Genomic DNA, 26,129 nt, shown 5'->3' on the forward strand with positions numbered 1-26,129 from the left:
TACTCTGTGCACTGTTATATGATATTTTCTTTTTGCAAACTGATCCTAAATTTTAATATTTTAATGTTCCTTTTGTTATTAATTCATTACCCTATGTATTTGTGAAGATTTCTAAGACATTATGATAATACTTTTATGCTGCTTACAAAGTATCATCTCTGTCAGTCTCAAATAAACCTACTTTCAATAGATCCTCATCAGCATTCACAGATATACACGTGAATTTCATTCAACTGGTCACTTTACCTAAAAACCTGGAATAAATTATTATAATAATTTTAAAGGCTAGGGTACTTTTAGTGCAAGCAGCACTCTTCACACTCTTCCAAGTAAACACTCTTTTAAAGTTTAAGAAAATTTCAGTCAGGGCTAACAAACATGGCATGCATGCTATAATCTGCCATTGCTATACTCATGGCAGACATCACTAATCAATCATAGAACTTTTTTTTTCTGCCAAGCCCTGTGATAGTCTCAAAATCCTCAGCTAAGGTTCAGGTAGCTTTTGTTAATCAAAAGAAATTATCAAGATAGTTAAAACTTATTTGCATTTCTTCTTTATGCCCTCATCAAAACATTGTTAAGGAGATTTGACTGGTTCCATACAGGATTTTTATATAATCTTCTGCTTATGTTGTAAATATTCTAGCAGTCAACTTTTAGTCAAAAATAAACAATATGTGATTTTACTTCTTAGAGATCAACCTCAAAAATCAAATTAGCCCCCAGACATAAAGCATATGTGCACCATTAAAAATCATCAAAACATAATATCTGAACCTCACACAGTACATCAACCTTTATCTCCTTTGGCTACAACCAAGTTTCTTCTATAAAAACCTCAGTTGAGATACTTAATAACTGATTCATCTCAACTTGCATTCAATTACAATGATAATTGCAAACATTAAGAAAAAAAATTTCCTATTCATTCATTCTACAAATATTTGTTGAACTCCTACTCTTTTACCAGATAAGAATCAGGAAAGCATATCAACTTGCTAAGGAATTTAGCCTTTATTCTGACTATAATGGGGACCAACTAAAAGCTTTTAATTATAGAATAAATAATAACTTTTTAGATTAAACAGATCCTTCTCTTATGTAGATGAAGGAGGAATTGAGATAGGAAGGAGGTTGGGAGATTTAGCAAGAATGAAACAGCAGGAAATCACTGTTATACTATAGGCAAGATTTGATGAGGGCCTGATAAAGGCAGAGCCACAGAAAGAGGAGTAAAGGATTAATGAGAGAAGTTATAACGATGGGCATAGGACCTGAAGGAAATAAAGGGATCTAGGATAGCTCCTGGGCCTGTGGCTTCAGTTGCACAGTATAACTTCCTAAGAAGCAGACCATAGGAAGGGGAGGTTGAGGATAACAGTGTAGTGTATGAACAGAAAAAATTCAAGTCTCCAACATTCAAGGAGTCCAATATTCAAGAGGTGTAAAAAGTAATAGAAACTACTGAGGGGATGGAATCCTCACCTTCATAGTAGAGATAAAGAACACTGTATATTCTTGTTCTAAAGATTCTATTATAAAGTACAGAAATAATTATAGATGGTGAATTTAATGAATGAATAAAAAATCAACTTCACATTCCTCAGGTTTCTTTCTCCGCCTGCCACTCAGTCTGTTTTTTGACTTTGCCTTTGATGTTCAGGGCTCCTAGCTTGTCATGAATATAATCACTTCACTTGATTTTTCAGGTCTTTGTTGTAAGAGGGATTGCCGGAAGCATCTGGCTATTCCCTCGGCCCCGCCTCCTAAACTCCTAAGGTTTCTTAAGTGGCAAGTTAAACATTAATACTGGAAAGCTCAATTTTGTTCCATGTTGCTCTTATCCCAATAAGCATGTATTAATTTATGCAACTAATTAATCAATCATTATAAAGACTGAGTGAGCACCTTATATATATTAGCAAATTGCTAAAAGTTTTAATTTGCAAAAAATAAGTTTAAGCATGAAGAGACTGCTGTTTTACTATAAGGAGTATAACCCCTAAAGTCATGTATATCACAGCAAATATACTTAATAAAAAAAACTATAAGAAGGCACTGGGTTTTTTTATGGCTAATATTTAATCTGAACTCACTTCAAACTTGGAAGGAGGAACACAAAAATATTAGGCAGACATGCAAAAAAACCAAACTAAAATATTTGCTTTCTGTGAATTATGAAGTAGGAATGCCAGTAGTAATGAGACAGTATAGGGGTTAATAGTACAGAATCTAGTGCCAGGCTGTCCTTCCTGAATCCTACTCAGCTGCTCTCTGTGCCTACCTCTTGTCTGTTAATTGAGGGAAAAAACTACCCACCTCAAGGTTTTCTATAAGCATTCAACTGTGAAGCGCTTAGAAGAATGTCTGGCACAAATAAGCACTGTAACAGTTAAAAAGAAAATGCTATAGAATTCCTATGTACATTTGAGAGTCATTAGATACAGTAGGAAACCCTGGTGGCATAGTGGTTAAGTGTTATGACTGCTAACCAAGAGGCTGGCAGTTTGAATCCTCCAGGCGCTCCTTGGAAACTCCTTGGGGTAGTTCTACTCGTCCTATAGGGTCCCTATGAATTGGAATCGACTGGAAGGCAGCGGGTTTGGTGTTTTTGGTTTTAGATGCAGCATTGGTTTTTTTTTTTTTTTTTAACGGCGGTTAAGAGCTAGGGCTCTTCACCAAAAGATCGTAGTTTGAATCCATCAGCCGCTCCTTGGAAATTCTATGGGGCAGTTCTACTCTGCCCTATAAGGTGGCTATGAGTCGGAACTGACTCCAGGGCACTTGACGTCTACTGGACGGCAACTGCTTTTTTTCATGTTTGTTTTTTTGGATACACTAAGTCCAAATATTCTGGTAAATCCAGTACAATATAACAGCCTATATTTCTCCATCACTACAATTACCCCACCCCCCTGTGCTTGGTAGTCTTTCCAACACCACAATCCTTTGGTTCTCATCTATCATTTTTGATGGTACTATATTCTTATTCTAAAGCCCACAAGCATGTACCTCTCAGTAGAGTGGATAAGCTTTCAGTCTTTATTTGAGCCTTTCAATCTGTAAGTTTATAATCACTTTGGAACCATGATTTCCTGGAAGCAAATAAAATCAAGTCTTATTCTCCCTCAAATCACCTTTGGTACTATTTATCCATCTTGTTTCCTGAACTCAAAAATATAAACCCCTGTAGGTCCTAACTCCATAAAGAATCACCAAAAACCATTCCCACAGGAATTTCAAGAATCACTATTTTTGAAACAACATGCACAGGGTAGGCCTTCAAGAACCTACACCTTTAAACCCTGTACCTAATCCACAAAGTGTCTCAAATACATGATTTAAAGATTGTTTTGTTTTGTGACACAGTGATTAGATCAAAATGTGGTTTTGATGTGTTTACAAGATATATAGTGAAACCTGTGAGAGCTGGTATTCGATGGGACTGCCTTGTTTTTCTGGGTCTCACAAGTTTTCCACCTTTGAAAGAGTGCAGTCTTAACACTTTTCTATTGTTCGCTTTAATGGAGTTTTCCTTTTCTGACAGGTTTCCACCTTACACGGGTTCCAGTTATTGCAGGTTTTACAGTAGTAAATTTATTTTAATATTTAAACCAGAATTTTGTGTTATATTTGCATTCTAAATTTCATAAATAATTCGAAAGACAAGGATAAAATGTTTTATAAGATGAGGCATCATTCAATATCAAAACAATTTGCCTTTAAGAAGATAGTTAAAAAATCTGCCATAATTCTGAGTATATTACAAAACAAACAAACAAAAAGAACATTCTCCTTGTTTGTTCATTGTTACATTACTCTAAATGCTTATATTCCCCAGAGTTTTACTCTTGGCCCTCCTTTAAAAACAAAAGCAAAAAAAATTCTAGCTTTATACTCTTTTCCTGAGTTGTTTTTGTTGTGTGATTCTGACTCATAGAGACCCTATAGGACAGAGCAGAACTGCCTCATAGGGTTTCCTAGACTATAGTCTTTATGAGGCTAGACTGCCAGGTCTTTTCTCCCATGAGCAGTTGGTAGGTTTGAAATGCTGACTTTTCAGTTATCAGTCGAGCAATTTTAACCATGGCACCACCAGGGCTCCTTCTTTTTGTAAGTAATCTCCTCCATTTCTATTGTTTCAACCAATAAAACACTACTAACCTAATGATTCCAGGTCTGTATCTTCAGCCCTAACCTCTCTCATGTGCTCCAGGTCCACGTGCTAAACACCACTACGTAGAAAACAAAAACCAAACCCATTTCTATGAGTCCATCCCAACTCATAGCAACCCTACAGGACAGAGTAGAACTGCCTCATAGGGTTTCCAAGGCGTGCCTGGTGGATTCGAACTGCTAACCCTTTGGTTAGCAGCATAGTTCTTAACCACTACGCCACCAGGGTTTCCCACTATCTAGAATTCCCATTGAAATTTCAAACCCAGGAAGGGCAATGCTAAACATTTTTCCCTCCATCTCTTTCCTCTCATCTGAATCCAATATTGTATAATCATTTTTTTATTATTAGAGTGCACCACCATCCAATTAGACAACCAGAATAGCTATGCAATTTCTTTTTTTCAACTGTACCTCCAATCTGTCACCAAATCTGATCAATTTTAACTCAAACATTTTCTTTAATTAGACCCTCATTAAAGGGCCCACTCTCTTGCCACTACGTCTACAGCATCATTCACCACTCCCCTCCCCACAACACATCTTCCTCTACCCTGTCAACCAGGGTCATCTTCCTAAATTGCAAATAACATCATTTTTCCCTAGCTAAAAAGTCCCTAAAGCAATTTTTCTTTACATCCAGGAAATTAGTCTGAACTCCTAAGCAAAGCATTCAGTGCTCCATAAATTGTCCTCTGCCTACTTCTGTAGCCTTATCTCTTATCATACCCCATGGCAATTTAAACACATGTATTATTGTTAGTTGTCATCAAGTCAGGTCTGACTCCTGGTGACCTTATATGTAGGAGAACTAAATGTTGCACAATCCTAAGCCATCATTATCGTTGGTATGTTTGAGTCCATAACACATAGCTGTAATAAATTATTTGACACTCTTTCTATTGAGAAGTAGAGTGTTTGTCCTTCACTACCTCCTTTGAACCTGGGTAGACTTATGATAGCTTCAACCAATAGGGTTCAGTGGATATGGTGCCACATAACTAGACGAGGTCATGAGCTTCCACTTGTTTTCTGAAACACTGAATCATCATGTAAGAAGTACAGCATCCTGGAGACCACCATGCTGGAGAGGTCATGTCTAGGCACTGCTCCAGCACCAGGCATATATAAGTGAAGAAGCCATCTTGGAAGTGAATTTTTAGCCATAGATGTTCCAACTACCCCAGTAATGCCATACTTTCCAGTGAAGACCTCAGGCATAGTGAAGCAGAGAGAAGCCATCTCTGTTCTGCCCTGTCTAATGCTCTGGCTTGCAAAAATCCACTAGTATAGTGAAATGGTTATTGTTTTGCAACACTATATTTGGGGGTGGCTTTTAAACAGCAGTAGATACTCAGAACATATTTCTGTTTAAGTTTTCTCATCAACCAAATATTTGCTGTTTCCTGAATGTGAAATTGCTTTTCCTTCTTTATTGCCTTCATATGTGATCTGTCCTTACTAACTGTGGTCACTGAGCAGCTTGTCTTTTGTTAGATCAGTAAACGTACCTTATTGAACTATCTAATTAATGGCTTGTTCTTCAACTATGGCAATTTGAAGATAAAAGGTGTGGTTTTGTTTGTTTATATCTCAACCAAACATCTAGCATAACTCTTGGCACATTCAAAAAACACAAACCCATTGCTACTGAGTCAATTCCGACTCATAGTGACCCTACGGGACAGAGTAGAACTACTCCAGGGTTCCCAAGGAGCAGCTGGTGGATTTAAACTGCTGACCTTTTGGTTAGTAGCCAATTTCTTAACCACTGCACTACCAGGGCTCCTCTTTGCACACAGTGGGGGCTGAATCTTTATCTGTTGAAAGGTCACATTTGAACTTTCAAATAACCAATGAAAAAGAACTCTGGTTTCAAATGTAATATATAAAGGATCACTAGCAATAATACCATCTTTCATTACTCTACATGATGTTCATTTACTATGCCAAACTGGACAGAGATTGGATCATTGGAACATAAACATCAGGGATAAAACAATAATTTTTAAAGTGGAAGTACTTAATAAAAAGTAGTTGAATAAACTATGTTTATTGGAGCAAGGTACAGTGTAGTTTTTCATATCATGTAGGTTTCAGACTATGTAGGTTTTTCACATTTCACATTATGTATGTTTTTATAACTAAAATGGTTAGCACACTTGGCTGCTAATCAAAAGGTTAGAGGTGTGAATCCAACCAAAGTTAACTTGGAAGAAAAGCTGACAAACTACTCCTGAAAAATCAGCCATTGAAAACCTTATAGAGCACAGGTGTACTGTGATACACGTGGCGTTGCCATGAATTGGAGTCAACTAGACAGCAATTTTTTTTCATCTACATTAAGAGATTTTATAGAAAATTATTTTATAATCATCATCATTTCCTCTCTTGTCTAATTACTTCCAGTTTTGGAGACATACAAACTCATCATAAGAAAAAAAAAAATTCCTATATAGCACCAGTCAAATATTTAGTTGTTGTTGTTAGGTGCCATCGAGTCAATTCCGACTCATAGCGACCCTATGCACAACAGAATGAAACACTGCCTGGTCCTGCGCCATCCTTACAATCATTGTTATGCTTGAGCCCATTGTTGAAGCTACTCTGTCAATCCACCTTGTTGGGGGTCTTTCTCTTTCCCACTGACCCTGTACTCTGCCAAGCATGATGTCCTTCTCCAGAGACTGATCCCTACTGACAACATGTCCAAAGTATGTAAGACACAGTCTCGCCATCCTTGCTTCTAAGGAGCATTCTGGTTATACTTCTTCCAAAACATATTTATTCATTCCTCTGGCAGTCCATGGCATAGTCAATATTCTTCACCAACACCACAATTCAAAGGCATCAATTCTTCTTCAGTCTTCCTTATTCATTGTCCAGCTTTCACATGCATATGATGCAATTAAAAATACCATGGCTTGGGTCAGGCACACCTTAGTCTTCAAGGTGAAGTCTTTGCTTTTTAACACTTCAAAGAGATCTCTTGCAGCTGATTTTCCCAATGCAATGCGTCTTTTGATTTCTTGACTGTTGCTTCCTTGGGTGTTGATTGTGGATCCAAGTAAAACGAAGTCCTTGACAACCTCAATCTTTTCTCTGTTTATCATGATGTTGCCTATCAGTCCAGTCATGAGGATTTTTGTTTTCTTTATGTTGCGGTGTAATCCATATCAAAAGCTGTGGTCATTGATCTTCCTCAGTAAGTGCTTCAAGTCCTCTTCACTTTCAGCAAGCAAGGTTGTGTCATCTGCATAACACAGGCTGTTAATGAGTCTTCCTCCAATCTTGATGCTCCGTTCTTCTTCATATAGTCCAGCTTCTTGTATTAGTTGCTCAGCATACAGACTGAATAGGTATGGTGAAAGGACACAACCCTGGCGCACACCTTTCCTGACTTTAAACCAATCAGTATCCCCTTGTTCTGTCTGAACAACAGCCTCTTGATCTATGTAAAGGTTCCTTACGAGCACATTTAAGTGTTCTGGAATTCCCATTCTTCGCAATGGTATCCATAGTTTGTTATGATCCACACAGTTGAATGCCTTTGCGTAGTCAATAAAACACAGGTAAACATCCTTCTGGTATTCTCTGCTTTCAGCCAGGATCCATCTGACATCAGCAATGATATCTCTGGTTCCACGTCCTCTTCTGAAACTGGCCTGAATTTCTGGCAGTTATCTGTCGACATACTGCTGCAGCCGTTTTTGAATGATCTTCAGCAAAATTTTGCTTGCGTGTGATATTAAGCCCCCACAGTAAGACAAACTGACAGACATGTGGGGGAAATATTTAGTACTCTTCTCAAAGAAGAAGAAAAACATAATTAGCCATACCATCACATTTGTCCTTTTAATGGCACTATTCCAAAGGAGAAAAGGTTTAAGTTGTCAAGAATTTCATTTGACTTGGATCCACATCAATGCCCATGGAAGCAGCAGTTAAGAAATCAAGACACATTGCATCAAGCAAATCTGTTGCAAAAGACTTCTTTAAAGTGTTGAAAAGCAAAGATGTCACCATGAAGACTAAGGTGCACCTGGCCCAGGCCATGGTATTTTCAATTGCTTCATATGCATGCAAAAGCTAGACAACGAATAAGGAAGATGAAATAAGAACTGACAATTTTGAATTGTGGTGTTGGAGAAGAATATTGAATATACCATGGACTGCCAAAAGAATGAACAAATCTGTCTTGGAAGAAGTGTGACCAGAATGCTTCTTAGAAGCACAGATGATAAAACTACGTCTCACATACTTTGGGCATGTTATCAGGAGGTACCAGTCCCTGGAGAAGGACATCATGCTTGGTAAAGTAGGTCAATGAAAAAGAGGAAGACCTTCAATGAGGTAGTTTGACACTGTGGCTAAAACAATGGTCTTAAGCATAACAAAGATTTTAAGGATGGCACAGGACTAGGCAAGTATTTCGTTCTGTTGTACACAGGGTCACTATGGGTTGGAATGGACTTAAGGGCGTCTAACAATAACAACATTCCCAAGGAACCCAAGAGACAAATCTAAGAACATGAAGTAAAATATTTCTTGGGAGAAATTTTTATCTCCCAATTTTACTTCTCTTTTATAAAATGCTATTATGTTCAAAAGATGGGAGGTATTTCCTTTCAAATTGAAAATGGCTTGGGAAAAAAATTGGAAATAAATTAGCCAAGATATATTGTAGTTAAATATATCAAAAAAGTCTGAAACTAAGAATTTTTTTGACAATACAACAAACATCGAAGACACTAAAGCACATCTACTAAGGGTTTTTAAGACTAAGATAGATTGAAATATATTGCTTTTATGAGAGAGAGAGAATTCTATGATTGCTCGGGGTAGAAATAAAACCATATTTTCAGAATAAAGATTTAAAGAGCTCCTTAAGCCAAAAATCTCCTTGAGATTAAAGATTTTCCCTTCTTCAAGATCCTTGTGAAATGCTATAAAACAATAACTGACAAGTTTAAGGAAAACATAGATGTTTGGCCACTTCTGCAAATATATCTCTTGTACCTCAAAATCATGTATCTTCATTAAAAATATTTGAGGCTTCTCAAAACAACCGAACTCACAAGAGAGTACAAAATAAAAATGCTTTGTCTCTCTACTTATATTTTGCTGAGAGTTCACTGAAAACTGTATTGCCTAATCCATAAATGAGTCAGAACCTTAACTTTCATCCACATGTGTTTCTTTTTAGTAGCTGGGTGGCTGAAATATCATCTCAATAGCCTTTGAGACAGTTTACCATGATAACTTATCCCATTAGTGAAACATGGTATGAAAATACATTATGACCTCCGTCTTATCTTAAATTTCTACAGTTAATAAGGCCCACTTCATGGTCTGCTTTTGTGAGATCTCAAAACAGTAACTAAAGAGGGAGATACCTAAGATATTTGAGTATCAAAGTCTCCTGCTCTTTTAGGCACATAGAACATCAAGATAAGGGAGAACTCAGGAAACCAGGATCATATTTCTCTCACAGTGTTATCGCAAATTAGAGTTTCCACAGTGCTTTTACATCTATATAGCTCAAAACACTATGCTGCTCCATAGATTTTTTTCCATGTACGGTATTTAGTTTGGAGTAAAATTACTTTGCAACACATCCAAAGCTCCAGTACTATTTTTGTTAATTTAATTTCTATGGTGTTTTAGGTGAAAGTGTACAACACAAAGTTTCTCATTCAAAAATGTATACACAAGTTGTTTTGTGACATTGGTTGCAATCCCCACAAGGTGTCAGCATTCTCCCCCTTTCCACCCCAGGTTCTTCGTGGCCATTTGTACAGTTTTCCTGTCCCTTCTTGCCTTCTCATCTTTGCTTTTGAGCAGGTCTTGCCCATTTGCTCTCATATACTTGATTGAACTAAGAAACATATGCCTCCCATGTGCTATGTTAAAACATAGCACATGGGAGGCATATGTTTCTTAGTTTTATAGGCCTGTCTAATCTTTGGCTGAAAGGTGGACATTGGAGTGGCTTCAGTTCTGAGTTAGCAGGGTAGGGTGTTCAGTGGCCATAGTCTTGGGGTTCCTCCTGTCTTTGTCAGACCAGTAAGTATGGTGTTTCCTGTGAATTTGAATTTTATTCTGCATTTTTCCTCTTGTTCCATCCTGGACCCTCTATTGTGTTCCCTGTCAGAGTGTTAGTGGTGGTAGCTGGCACCATCTAGTTCTTCTGGGCTCAGGCTGATGGAAGCTCTGGTTCATGTGGTTCATTAGTCTAATTGGGCTAATATTTTCCTTGCGTCTTTGGTTTTCTTCATTCTCCTTTGCTCTGGATGAGATGGGACCAATAGATATATTTTAGGTGGCTGCTCACAAGCTTTTAAGACTCCAGACACTATTTACCAAAGCAGGATATAGAACATTTTCTTTATGAACTATGTTATACCAGTTGACCTAGATGTCCCCCGAAACCGTGGTTCCCAATACGAAGCCCCAGTAACTCGGTCCCTCAAGGCATTTGGATGTGTCCATGAAGTTTCTATGGCTTTTCCTTGATCAAGTTGTGCTGACTTCCCCTGTATTGTGTGTTGTCTTTCCCTTCACCAAAGTTAACACTTGTTTATTTCTAATTGGTGATTTCCCTTCTCCCTCATAGCCATCAAAGGTTGTTTTATTCTGTGTTTAAACCTTTTCTTGGGTTTTTGTAATAGTGGTCTCATACAATATTTGTCCATTTGTGATTGACTTACTTCACTCAACATAATACCCTCCAGATTAATCTGTTATGAGCTGTTTTGCAGGTTCATCATGGTTCTTTATCTTTGAGTAGTATGACATTGAGTGTATGTATGTACTATAATTTGTTTATCCATTATTCTGCTGATGGGCACTTAGGTCGTTTCCATCTTTTTGCTATTGTGAATAATGCTGCAATGAACATGGGTGTGCATATCTATTCATGTGACGGCTCTTATTCTCTAGGATATATGCGTAGGAGTGCGATAAATGGATCATGTGGTATTTCTAACTTTTTAAGAAGGTGCTGTATTGTTTTCCATAGTGGTTGTACCGTTTTACATTCCCACCAGCAGTGCATAAGAGTTCCAATCTCCCCGCAACCTCTGTTATTTGTTATTTTCTGTTTTTGATTAGTGCCAGTAATGTCAGGGTGAGATGGCTTTTGTTAATTTTAATTCGACCACCTTAAAAAGATTGGACCTTGAATACTGGTTAGATAAGTCTATTTTGTTAAACTAAGCAATTCAACTAACTTTGGTAAAGACCACCCAGATTAGAGGAAAATCTAGATTATTTACTAATTCTTAGAGACTTAAAGCTTTGTAACAGAATATGTTTACAAACTATTTCTTAGTACATATGTTCATGAAAACTACCTTTACTGTATCTACAGAATAATTATATAAATAAATGTCTATGAAGTATTTGAAGATCTATGAAAAAATCTATTTTATTGAATTTTTATAATTGGGCTACTCCCAATTTACTGCAAATCAATTGTAATCATCAGTACAACCAGTCTCATATTACTGTGAGGTGGCTGGGCTCTCAAACAAACTTTGATGGTGATATTTTGTTCCGAGTCTGACCCACAGCCTTGCAGGGGATGAAGGCTGGTTTTGTTTATACAGTGTATTAAATTGAAAGGCCAATCAAGAAAGGAGGAGGCATTGTGGGTTGGTTAGAAGTGGATGGATAGAAAAGGGAAACAACGCTAAAGGCAAATGTTGACAGTGTACTTTATCAGGAAGAGGGATCCCTGACCACTAGTTAGAGTTTCATTGGCAAGATTATCTCAGTTGTAGAAGTGTGTAGGCAAGTCTCCTAGGTCCAATTCCATGCTTACCCATTCATCCCAATTGTAATTTGGTTTTCCATGTAGTCCTGACAACAGGAAAATAATTCAATTGTCACACTGACATGGTTACTGTAGTTCTCATAACAGTTCCATTTTCCATTACAAATAAATATATTAAAGATTTGAGGTATGGTCTGTAGTGAAAAACTGTTTAATAAATAGTAATTTCATAGAGTAAAAAATAGCAAGTATAACGACCAAATCTATATTATCAGTGTTCTGTTTGAAAAGAAAGTAACCTATAAATACTCAAAATCAAACAGTTGTAGTTAAAAACAAGTGCTACTGCTTGGGGGACAACATATTCATAACGTGTAAACAAGACATCCTGCGGAAAAGTTTTAAAGAAATGAATCACAAATTAGTTATCCTGAGTCACAATTCTTTGTTGATAGCCATCTCACATTTTTTTTTTTTTTTTTAAGATTTGGTAGTTATATGGCCAAATCACAGAACACTGACTCACCATTTTTACTATCTAGGCATATTAACACAAAAAGCACAAGTCTTAATTTCAATTTTCTAAATTGGGAATTGGAGCCTTGGTGGCACAGTGGTTAAAAGCTCAGCTGCTAGCTAAAAGGCTGGCAGTTCAAATTCACTAGCTGCTCCTTGGAAACCCTATGGAACAGTTCTACTCCATCCTATAAGGTCGCTATGAGTTGAAATTGACTCGACAGCAACAGGTTTTTTTTTTTTTAATTTAAATGAGGAATCAGTCTAATATATTAAAATATATTTACTATTTCCACTTCCTCCCTCCCTTTCTCTAGTGAACAGAGTCCAGTAAATTATTATAGATGCCAAACCAAAAAGAAAAAAGAAAACCCCATTGGTGTCTAGTCGATTCTGACTTGATAGCAACCCTACAGGACAAAGTAAGGCTTTCCCATAGGGTTTCCAAGGAGCATCTGGTAGATTCGAACTGCTGACCTTTTGGTTAGCAGCAGAGCTCTTAACCACTGCCCACCAGGGCTCCATCATGGCCACTACTTCACTGAAATAGCTCTCATCAAGTGCTATAGTCCAAATCCATGGATCAGTTCTCAGTATTCATTCTACTTGAAATTTATCTGAAACATCTAAAGTAATTGAGGTTGTGTAGGAAATAGAAGCACAGACACTGAAGCCAAATTATCTGGATTAAACTCACAAATTAGTAGCTGTAAAACTTTGCAATTTAATTGGCCTTTTCATATTCAGTTTCCTTATCTAAAAAGCAAGATTAGTGATAGTACCTATGTCATAGGACTATTGTGAGAATTTAATGTCTGACTATGCATAAAGTGAGGGAGCCCTGGTGGTATAGTGGTTAAGTGCTTGGCTGCTAACCAAAAGGCCAGCAGTTCAAACTCACCAGATGCTCTGCAGAAGAAAGATGTGGCAGTCTGCCTCCCTAAAGATTACAGCCTTGGAAACCCTATGAGACAGTTCCACTCTATCCTATAGGGTCACTATGAGCCAGAATCGACTGAGTTTGGTTTTTAGGTTTATGCATAAAGCACTTAAAATAGTGGCTCGAACACAGTAGGGACTACATATAAATTATTACTATTGAGCTCTCCGTCCTCACTGAAACACATTCTTTACTTGCATTCCAGGACACCAAGTTCTCCTAGTTTTCTTCCCACTTTATAGGTTGCCTCTTTTCAGTTTCCTTTACTGGATTTTTATTATGTCCCCAACCTCTAAATATTTGTGTGCTCCTGATCCAGTCTTCAATCTTTTTCTTTTCTTCATCTATACATAAGACTTTTGGTGACTTCATCTAGTCTCATAGCTTTTTATAGACTACACCTCTTCCTTAAACTCCAGTCTCGTAATTCTAATTGCATCAGTATTTCCACTTAGATATATCTAGGGAACATTTAAAAATTAGCTTGTTGAGAATTAAATACCTGACCTTCTCCCTATGGAATCTGTTCCTTCCCCATACTTTTCTATTTTCAGCTTTGCAATAGCTGATACTAAGAACAATAGAGTCTCCTCTTTGTTTATCAATACAACTGCAAATCTGTAGGCTGCTGCTATTGATGCTGCTTTCAAAATATATTTGGAATTTAACTTCCTTTTGCACTTTAACTATGGTTGTCCAAACTTTTTACTCTGACTCATTGCTTTCACCCCTTCCACACTACAATGTATTCTCAACACAGCAGCCAGAACGACCCCTTGATTTATACCCTGCTCTTATCCTTCCTCATGGCACATAGTAGCTTCCCATCTCTCCTGGAATAAAAGTCAAAGTCTTTACAATGGTCACAGGACTATAATAATGTCTCCCTGCTCTTTCTCTTAATTACATCCTAGTCTTCTGCTGCCTCATTTCCCCTGATCCAGCCAAACTGCAATATTTTCTCCTCTTGAAATAAACCAGACAGGCTCCTGACTCAAGGTCTTAGCACTTGTTCTTCCATCAGTCTGAAGCAACCTACCCCAATATGTCCACACAGATAGTTCTCCCACTTCCTTTGTTTTGTTCTGTTGTACATAGGGTCACTATGCATCAGAACTGACTCAACGGCACCTAACAACAACAATGACAGTCAGATGCAATGGAGAGTGGATATGGGCAGAATAAAGTATTAAAAGGCTAGTCACTGAGAAGGTAACATTTAAGCAGTTGACTTAAAGGAGGTGAGATTTAGCCAAGAGGCTCTCTGGGGGAGGAATACTTCAGGCAGAGAAAATAGCCAAAGCAAGTTCTCCAAGGTGGGGGTATATCTGGGCTATTTGAGACCACTGCCAGGTTTTGAGCAGAGGAGGGATATGTGCTAGGTATGTTCAAAGTGCTTTATATGTACTGATTTATTTAACCTCCCAAACAACTGTATGAGATTTGTGCCATTTTTATTCCCTTTTAATAAATCCAGGAACTGAAACACAGGGAGGTGGAGTAAGCTACCCAATGTTACACAATTAGAAGTGGTGGAATATGGACCCAACTTCAGGCAGTCTGACTGCAGAGGACAGCTCTTGATAACAAGAGCTCTAAGTGCCATTTTAATGGGATACCCCCACCCACATGCCTGCATAGATACAAAACACCCATACACACACACAAGGGTAGAGAGGGAGCTGAGAGATCTAGTATATTTAACCTGTTAACCTTTAGATCAAAATTTCTTTTTAAATGAAAGATGTTCAAATTGATGGAAAATATCTAGAATTATTTTTAAAATAGCAAAATCAAATCTTAAAATTCTTCAAACTATCAAATAAATGTTATGGAATCCTATACAGAGTTACATTGATAAGCAAACAAAACAAAATAAAAACACCCTCATTAAACTGAAACAATGTGGTTGGCCCTCAAAATATTTATTATTCTAAAGAGAAAAATATAATTACATTTTCTGGCTAAATATCTACAACAATATAACAGCCAGGCATGTAGGTCATTTACTTGAAAATAACTTTGGAATCAACACGAAGGCTTTGTAAACTATGATTTATGACTCATAACTTGAGCAAATGAAGATAAATGTGTCACTAGGGTTTTTTTTTCTGCATTAGTTGTCTTGGCTCTAATACATAGAGACCATAGTCATTTTCTATGTATATTATCACTTTCGGTTTTGGAAAAATGCTTAAATTGCTAAATGTAAGGTCACATAAATTCTAATTAATAGACTAATTCGGTATATCAAATCTATACAAATCTGAGTAAGTACTGATGTCTGAAATTTTAGTATTTTAGAACATAACAACAGATTCTATTATAATTAAAAACAATAATGATTATAAAAATTTTTAATCAAACTTCACAGAATTCTGACATATTTCTTTAGAGTCTTTAGACTTTGAGTTCCTCCATATCAGGGCCCATGTCACTATTATATCCTCAGTAGAGAGTACTGCATTTAGTACAGCAAGTGTTCCATAAACATTCACTAAATTATTTAATTTGACAAGTAAAGGCAATTATCTAAAAGTCTACTTCAGTCTCAAAGGAAATTTTGAAAAGAATACTGTCCCCAACTTTTCAATGTAAAAGAAGATGCTTCTCCAAAAATAGTGCAAATTACTTTGGCTATTAAATATGATCATATATTTAAAAATATTTGACAGACTCATAACAGTCATGTATACCCAGCAGAAAGAAAAGAAAAGAAATAATATCCCCCTCAAAAGGGTCATCACTATAGAGAAATTCTTGACAAAAATTTCCACTTAGCAGATACAGAAATAGAATGAGGTAAAGCAATGATAAATGATATTTCATATCACTTCCAGAATTGACATGCTTTGCACAAAACCATTTTTTCCTTTGTTTTTTCATCTACCATTCTTGCTTCTTGTCCATTCAAATGGCTTAAACCAAACTCTAGGAATTATTATTTCTGGCATTTTCCAAAATCTAGATTTCTTTCTACCAACTACCCACAAAAAGATATGTTTCTTTTTTTCTCTCCTTTTCTATTCTTTACTAAATTCAAGAAACTTATACTGTACAGTTTTGTTTTCACTTTGACTTCTGCTTGGCTTCACTTGCTATCCCAAAAAACCAATAAAGAGCAAAAATACATCTGCATTATTGAGTGGTGAGAAATATACCCACCATTCCATGTACTTTATAGTATAATACATATATTTTTTAAACTATGATTTTTTATTTAATGGTTTAAGAATTTACTAATGGGTAAAAATTAGCCAAAGTGAATACAGTTTATATCACTCTACAGAGAAAGAAATATTTGCTTAGCATTAAGAGGGAGACAAGATCCACATGAGGGCTGGTTGACAGATAAAAGAGAAGGGGATTATTGAAGAGCTTAACATTTGACAGGAAGTAGGGGGCTATTTGTGAATGTATTTTTGGATTTTTATTTTAACTTTTGAGTCAATGCTCATTGCCAACAACAGATTCAAAGTACACTATTATCAGGTTTCAGCCTGGCTTCTAAAGTGGAAAAAGTTAAACATTTACATACATTTGATATGTGTATATATTTTTAAAGATGATAAAGAGTATTTTCATCTTGGAAATGCTCCAGTCTTAAGAAAAACAATCACAGTTGTTTATGCAAGAGAGCTACCTACCTGATACTCTAGTCATCAAAAATGAATGAGTATAGCAACTTGACTGTTATTTAAGTCAACTTAATTTCATTCTGTGATTTTATTTTTTTTAATGTCAACTTAACTAAACCAAAGTCCCCAGTTTTTCAAACACTAAACTAGATGTTGTTGAGAAAGTATTTTGTAGATGTAATTGAAGTCGAAAATCAGTTAACTCTAAGTGAAAAAAGATTATCCTAGATTATCTGAGTGTGCCTGATTCAACCAGTTGTTAGGCTTTACAAGCAGGAGTGAGGCTTCCTTGAGAGAAGAAGAAATTCGTCCTGTGTATAGCAATTTCTGAGTTCTTGGCTGGCACAAAAGGTTAAATGTTAGACTACTAGCCTAAAGATTGGCAGTTCAAACATATCCAGAGGCACCTTGGAAGACAGGCCTGGTCATCTGCTTTCCAAAGGTCACAGCCTTGAAAACTCTTTGGAGCAAAGTTCTATTCTACACAGAGGGGTCGCCTTGAGTAAGGATCCTCAGCAACATGGTAGTTTCAGCTCGTGCCCAAGAGTGCCAGCCTGGCCTTGCTGACAGGCTGCCCTTAGGATTTTTGGACTTTCCTAGCCAGCCCCTGCAATCAGGTAAACTAATTCTTAGTCATCATTCTCTTCTTATAGGTTTCCTATTGGTTCTGCTTTTCTGATTGAACCCTAATACAAATCCAAATTGGAAAAAAGGAGTAATGGAAAGAATTTGCCATGGTATGAGGGAACTCCAGCCCTGGCTATGTCTACATGCACCAGTGGACTCAAGTCAAACAAACACATATGTATGTATATACTCACACATACACACAATGTCACATCAGAAACTCTATTCCCAGACACTCAAACTGCTGTTTAACAGATTTGAACTTTCTGACACATTTTAAGTGGCACCTGGGTCTGGGTAATTAACCAACTACACAACAAAAGACTAAGACTTAAGACCACATTCTAAACACAAAAATACTTTGTAGAAGAAAGTAGCCATGCCAAATTACTGGCACTGAAGTCATTTCACATACTTTGATACAGAACAGTAATCTTTAAATAAAATGATAAATAATAAATATTTCACCTAAACGGAGTTAGATGCTACTTGTCCAACCAAAAGGAAAATGGTCTTAAATTCTATAGCATCATCAAATAATTCCAGCACACTGATAAAACTACAAAAATGCAAGTTTTCAAACGCACAAACAGTAACTTGTGAAAAAATAAGTTGTATCTAGCCAAACTCATTTGAAAGGACATCCACTGCTTTCCTTCCTTACCTGGACTGCATATCTTGTTGTGTTTTGGCCTGACTGGCTTCTGGCTGAGGGGAAGCGTGACTGACTCGCTGTTGAAGCTCCACCAAGGACTGGTAATACTGTTGTTGATGGTGTTGTTGCTGCTTGTAGCGAGACAAACTGAAAAACAGTCCTAGAATGGCTTTTAAGTTTCCATTTCTTATTTCTGCATAAAATGGAAAATATAAAAACAGCACAATATAAATTGGATTTTTTTTTTTTTTTGCAAATGAAGTTCTAGATATAATCCCCTTAGGCTTCCTTCAGAGAGGAAGAAATTCCTCTTATGTACAGCAAATTTTGAGTCCTTGCGTGGCACAAAAGGTTAAGCACTGGACTACTAGCTTAAAGGTTGATGGTTCAAACTTATCCAGAGCGTACTTCCATCTATGAAGATAGAAACACAACTGAAGTGCCAGTCACAGATTCAAGCAAACCTGAATTTATGAAACCTGCTACATTTCCACATAACTTAGAATGAAGGAAGAGAATGAAGGAAGGGAAAGGGGGCAAATAAAGCTTACTCAAAAGAGACACTCTTTGCTATCCCTGAACTACAATTTTTCTAGAGTTACCTTCTTCTTAGAAATGGATGGGCTTTCTGTCTTGTGCTAATCATTTGATTTAGCAATCTGCTCTCCTCACAAATATACACAGCTGTTACCAACATAGCAGTGGCTAGGGACTGGAGAAAGCAAGCCACTTAAATGTTGGTTGGCCTGCATTTATAAATACTGATAGAGTGGTGGAACTCAGAATATCAACTGGATTTATGGCAGCCAACATGCCTTCAAAATCACCCAGCAACATATATGTGTGTGTGTGTGTGTGTGTGTGTATTTAGCGAGAGAGAGAAGGAGAGAAAGAATTGAATAAATTTAAGTAGAAATCTTGGTTCTAACACATGGGGCTCCTGTGTAAGTTTCTCTAGTGAACAAAAAATTAAATATAGAAAGTAGGCTACAACATGGGCCTACTTTTTGCTCCTGCAGTTGTAATTTTTAAAATTTATTAGAAAAAAGAAAACATTAAAGCTTGAAATAAGTCTATATAACTTGTAATCATATTTTAAATAAAACTTGCTATTGGCAATAAAATACATCTGGCTGTGAGGTCCAGGTTTTATGTTTCCATTTGGAGTTTAGAACATTAATAAACTACTTGGGTTGCTTGCTCTCTGATGGTTTATCATGTCACCCAAACTATGCAGTGGAATTGCTCATATAAAATGAGCCTCTGAGTTGTTCATTATTTATCCAGACCTTCCTCACAGTTCCCATTCCTCACAGTTCCCATAATATAGAAGACTTGGCATGATCAATCTGAAGATACAGTGAGAAAAATATTAATAAAGTAAAGCTGAACAGTCTTGTTTAAAGAGGGTTTTTTTTTCTTTAATTTCTTGGTTTTTTATTATGTATGTTTAATTTAGAAAGTCATTTTTGAACATACATTTTTTTTAAGGATAAATAAAAACAAATAGGTTTATATTAGTAAGAGATGTCTTGTGAGAAGAAAGTGGCATAAAACAAATTTCTAGCCTTTCCTTAACCACTTAGAACCACTACTTATGTTTAGAACTAAGCTTTTTGGTAATGAAATGTGTAATTTAATTATGCACTACAACATATAAACAAAATTTTAAATTATTAAAAATTTAAATGTAAAAGAAATATTGAGAAAAGTAAATAGTTCTACAAAATATCCTTTATATTTTAGAAGCTGCACAATTTTTTTTCCAATGACAACAAAGTTTTAAAAACTTAGAATCATTTAATATTTCTAATATGTGTGGGAAAAAACTTTTCTAAGCTAATTAACTGTAGTAAAAAACTTGGCCAACTTAAATTACCAAAATGTATAATTTATATAAAAGTATCCAGGAGGATTTTTAATATAAAATTAATATTCTAATTAGAATAATTCTTTTTGATGCAGGTCCCAGAGGACTTGGTATTTCATAACTTTTGTCAATTGGTTTTTATTAATAGTACTTGAAAATTTTGGAAATATTCATAAAAATATATTAAAATTCAAGTTTTTCATTTGTTAGGTAAGGCTGTATCCTTAATGGAAACCCTTAATGGAAACCCTGGTGGCGTAGTGGTTAAGTGCTAGGGCTGCTAACCAAAGGGTCGGCAGTTCCAATCCACCAGGTGCTCCTTGGAAACTCTATGGGGCAGTTCTACTCTGTCCTATATGGTCACTATGAGTCGGAATCGACTCGACGGCACTGGGTACTGGGTATCCTTAATCTAAATTACCAAAAAGGTACTTATTACACTTTCATGAATCCGACAGCTAAGATATAGAATGATGAATAAATACCAAAAACAAAACCGACTGCCATCAAGTCCGCTCTGACTCATAGCAACTCCACAGGACAGCATAGAACTGCACCATAGGGTTTCCAAGGCTGTAAATCTTTACAGAGGCAGACTGCCACATCTCTCTGCTATGGAGCAGCCGGTGGGTTTGAACCGCTGACCATTCAGTTAGCAGTTGAACACTTAACCACTTGTGCTACCAGGGCTCCTTCAATAAATAAGTAGACAGCTGGAAATAAGGAAAGACAATGAATAGAATGACTGATGATGGAGGGAAAGAAAAGGAAACAAAACCAGCAGTTAGTTTTCTGAAGTATGGCACAGTTCATCTTATGAACAGCAAGCTTTTGCAAACTTTTGTCACATTCATATATGGAAGAAAAGAGATTCATAAAAAAAAAAGAAGACAGTTCAGTCTTTTTCCATTTTGCTATATTTCAACTCTAGTTATGACCTTTCAATTCTTGAATGATTTTAATTCCTTTACATATAACAGTTATTAATATTGTTAGTGCTAATTATTTAATAACTCAGGAGCACTTATTTAAACTTTTGAAATATTTTGACTGGTATATGTTATAGAAATGTTATTACTGATAACATAAAAGTTATGCATTAATTATACTCTCTCTATCTGTATTTATGTGCATCTATTATCCAGCATTTATCTATCCATCCATCTACCCATCCATCCATCTATCCATCCATCCACCCATCTATCTGTCTATGCATCCATTTATCCCTCTACTTAATATTCTAATAACATTATATTTCAGTAACAGCATGACAATAGTTTGTTAATACCCCCTTCCCATACACTCCCTCATGTAAAAAACAACTCTAGAAAACTATGTGGAAAAATAAATAATTAAAGCATACCTTAGTAATCATTACATTTATCTTCATTACATTTTGCAGACTTCACCGGTTTCCATTACTATGTTAAGGAGCTATATATTCCAAACTTTACATTTCTTACATGAGGAAAAATCTTTGTGAAACACAGATGCCATTCACTACAACTGTGCTTTTTCTTACCTTCAGCAGATAGACCTTGAACATTTACTCCTCTGGCTGCTAGAAAACTAAGGCAGACATCAACATTTTCAATCTGCAACATGAAAAGCAGTGGAAAACAACTTAGAAAATGATTTTTAAATAAACAAGCTAGAATGAAACCAGAAAGAAAGGAAAAGAAAAGCAAAAATACTTTACATTCATTGCATACTAGAGATCTTTACCAGAGTTTAACTAGAATTATTTTGGCTAATTGTGGCACGAATATAAAGCTGTCATTGTCTAGTTGGGCACTTACAAACAATTCATAAAGGCCTGAGAAAGAAGGGCATTCTGACAAATCAGCAACCCACCTACTTAACATAAAACTGGATGTTGTGCTTTACAAATAGGCCCCAATGAAAGCATCCATACAGGGTGAGACTGTTGCGAGTCTACAGTGTTAGGATGGGGATAATTGAGATCCAACCAGTAATATTTGCAAATATACCAAGAGACAGATGAGATGGAGAAGGGGGTGACATGACATAAATGAAATGATGCTTGTCTTTATCCTAAATCATAGCAAAGCTTTACCTCAAAATTTTGATTTTTCTACAGTTTGTAATCATGTGATTAAATAGGGCATTACTTTTCCTATTGAATAAAGCAGACGCCCATGGCTTTTACATAGCAGATGTTGGTTTCAATATGTTAACCAGCTTGATATCACTGGTGTGAGAGGCAAATGACTGATTCATACTAATTCATAGGTTTTATCAAACTATTGGAGCCCTGGTGGTGTAGTAGTTAAGAGCCTGGCTGCTAACTAAAAGGTCAGCAGTTTGAATCCACCAGCTGCTGATTGGAAACTCTATGGGTCAGTTCTACTTTGCTCTATAGAGTCGCTATGAGTCAGAATCAACTCGAGGGCAAGGGGTTAATGGGATTGAAATATTGGTGATAGTGTTATACAGCTAAGTTATACAGCTAAGACTTTTAAATGCTGTAGGAAACTACAAAGTTCAAGTTCTTTCTGAGTCATCTCCCTGGTTTTTTTGGTATTCCATAAGTCATGAAATCTAAAGAAAATAAGAGATTTAAAGCTAATAACTTGGCAAAGTATTATTTTCTGTCTTATTAAATTCTCATCAAATCCTATGCATGAAGACACACAAAGTTCTGCCAATGGCCTCTCCAGCTGAGCTACTTGGGAAGGTCAAAAACGTCTCTCAAAGAAAATAAAAAGAAAAAATAGATTCAAGAATCTGTCCTTATAAAATTCACAACTGTTTACATTCCTCTTGAAATGTAATTTCGTGCAAAAGTTAAATTTAAGTAATAATATCCAATGAGTTATTCTTTGTTTAAAAATGACCACAGCCAAGGAACACACTTTTTTTTTTTTTTTTGAGGGGAGAAAAAAAGAATGATTTTTATATTGTTTCACTTCAAAATAAGTTTTACTGGAATTATTCTGTGGAGAAAAGAACAGTGCTGAAGATGCTGAATACAATGTGACCTAATCAATCTTGCTGTTCTTGCCCTCAGCATTTGAATATCCAATGTGGCTATGGTGCTCAAATGTACATCAAATTTTTCCTTCTTACACTATGTCATTCTACTACTAGAAAACTGCCATGATAAGGAAGGAAGGGGAGGGAAGGAAGGAGAAAAGAGGAAGATAAACATTCTCTCGCTCCATTGCAAGGGGTGTTTTCTTTTTTTTTTTTACAAAGGAAATCTTGCCAGAATTCTATATGTTTGTTCTTTGTGGAAAACAAATTATTTTTCTACTGCATTAGTTCTGAAAATAAACATGCAAAATTATATTTGTCATTTAAATGATCAAACAATATTTGAGGCTGTTACTTGTGAAGGGAGATTGATGTGCTTAGCAATTTTCCAGGTCTCTAGTTTATCTTTGCTCAAGCTAAAATAAAGACAAGCTTTCTGAACACTTTCAACAGAACCATTTAGTATCCACACTTTATTTTATAATAATTAGTATACCCCAAAACAAGAGTAGCACATAATCCTTAATCTTAGGGATTTATAATCAATCACCTAATTCCTTTAATGAGCAAATCCAGGGTCCTTTGGGCAAAATGTATGTTCCACTGTACCCATGCTCAGTAAACGGCAGCAGGATTTGCAAAGGGATAAACTACAGAGTGTTCTTTGCAATTTATTTTTTTCAGGTCCATTGAAAATAAACGAAAGGAAAAAGACTCAAATAATTATTATGGCCTAATATTAAGAATGCGAATTGGATTGAATATTGAAAGTGTTAGCCATAACACAATTACGAGCCCAAGAGACAGAAAGGGCCACATGAACCAGAGACTACATCATCCTGAGACCAGAAAAACTAGATGGTGCCCAGCTACAACTGATGACTGCCCTGACAGGGAACATAACAGAGAACCCCTGAGGGAGCAGGAGAGCAGTGGGATGCAGACTCCAAATTCTCATAAAAAGACCAGACTTAATGGTCTGACTGAGACTAGAAGGACACCAGTGGTCATAGCCCACAGACCTTCTGTTGGCCCAGGACAGGAACCATTCCTGAAGCCAACTCTTCAGACATGGATTGGACTGGACAATGGGTTGGAGAGGGATGCTGGTGAGGAGTGAGCATCTTGGATCAGGTGGACACTTGAGACTACATTGGCATCTCCTGCCTAGAGGGGAGATGAGAGGGTGGAGGGGGTTAGAAGCTGGTGAAATGGACATGAAAAGAGAGAGTGGGGAGAGAGAGCGGGCTGTCTCATTGGGGGAGAGTAATTGGGAGTATGTAGCAAGGTGTATATAAGTTTTTTGTGTGAGAGATTGACTTGATTTGTAAACTTTCACTTAAAGCACAATAAAAATTAAAAAAAAAGTATTAGCCATAACAGTCCTGGTGCTATTAATTTCATAGCAATTATAAAGTAAGAGGACTCCTGGCCCAAACACAAAATTTACTACAAAATGTTAACAGGCTGTTGTTGCCTAAATTTTAGTTACTTTTATGTATATTAAGAGTATGGTTAACTGGGAGACCCAGAAAAGTTAATAGAGTTTGTGATTAAGTTTGTAGTGTAGCTTTTTTAGGCTATCATTTAACTAGCGTATAAAATAAACTGATTATTATAGGCATACAGATCTCTTAATATCTTCCATAAATTATAAAGGAAAAATACACAGACCTTAATAGAGGAAAGAAGAAAAAATTACTGAAAATCTTCATTTTTTTCATATCTATCGGGAACATTCAATCTTTTGTAAAATTCCTTTAAGCACTCATGAATTATGAGAGTTAAAAATTTGCGATTGTTAATACAGTTCACTGTATTTACTATACTAGCTAACTAATATCAGCAGAATACCAAAAAAGCAAACCTGTTGTTGTTGAGTTGATTCTGACTCATAGCGACCCTGTAGGACAGAATAGAACTGCCCCATAGGGTTTCGAAGGAGTGGCTGGTGGATTCGAATGGCCAGCCCTTTGGTTAGCAGGTAAACGCTTAACCAATGTGCAACCAGGGCTCCAATTAGCAGAATAAGTACCTTAAGACATAGTTTCAATTATGATTATTAAACGGCAATTTATTAAAGTGGTTTATTTATCCAACAAATTTGTTTATTGGACAAAATAAATTTTCCACCAGTGTTACAAGGGAAATATCTTGTCCCTACTTAATTCTAAAGTTCTCCTACAAATCCAGTTATGGTTGTTATTACACCCACTGCTCAGTTACAAAAACCAGGTCATTACGAAAATCTGCGTTATATGAAATGGACGACGACCACACCAGATCACAAAAAGAAAGATGACTACGTCATTATACAATTGCCAAATTACATCATTACATAATGGCCAAGTTACATCATTACAAAACTGTCAAATTACATCATTACATAATTGAATCACAAACCACTGAGAATCATGGCCCAGCCAAGCTGACAGATAACCTTAACCATCACAGCCAGCCTTATTCTAACCTTGTATCTTGGCATTCGTTACTGCCAGACGTATGACATTGATGCTCAAAATAGATAGATTTTTTACAATTGTCATAAATGAGAAATGTCAGATAACAAGATAGTTGATAAGTGAGGAGTAGGTGTACTGTGCTACTTTTTTTAGTTAAAAAAATCAAAATCACAGTAAAAAAAATTCAGCTTTGAAAAATCTTTTAAATGCCATTTCTACGGTCAGCTTTGTTACCAGATATACACTTTAAAACAACCTGAGAACATTTTTTAATTATATAATAATATATAATAATAGACCTTGGTTAATTTGGTTAATTTTTTTTTCCAAAAATTCTAGAGATGAGTTTATCATCATTCCTTTTTTTTTTTTTTTTAAGTAGAATATCTTTAAATATCTCCCAGGTAAATAATCCTATAAACACTATTATAGTTACTCTTTTTTTTTTTTTTTAAACCATATTACACC

The 26,129-nt window shown here is 36.1% G+C and overlaps 1 protein-coding gene across 1 annotated transcript in view; it reads right to left on the reverse strand.

The window, feature by feature from the left end:
• NAV3 (neuron navigator 3) overlaps positions 1-26,129 on the reverse strand; it is a gene marked incomplete at its 5' end in the record, with an annotated part of 304,732 nt that overhangs the window by 255,179 nt on the left and 23,424 nt on the right. The window contains 2 exons of the mRNA XM_023559140.2: positions 18,342-18,525; positions 21,725-21,797. Coding sequence (XP_023414908.2) covers positions 18,342-18,525; positions 21,725-21,797 — 257 coding nt within the window. The remainder of the gene's footprint in view (positions 1-18,341; positions 18,526-21,724; positions 21,798-26,129) is intronic.

The sequence above is a fragment of the Loxodonta africana genome, chromosome 4 (assembly GCF_030014295.1).
Source record: "Loxodonta africana isolate mLoxAfr1 chromosome 4, mLoxAfr1.hap2, whole genome shotgun sequence".
NCBI classification, from domain to species: Eukaryota; Metazoa; Chordata; class Mammalia; order Proboscidea; family Elephantidae; genus Loxodonta; species Loxodonta africana.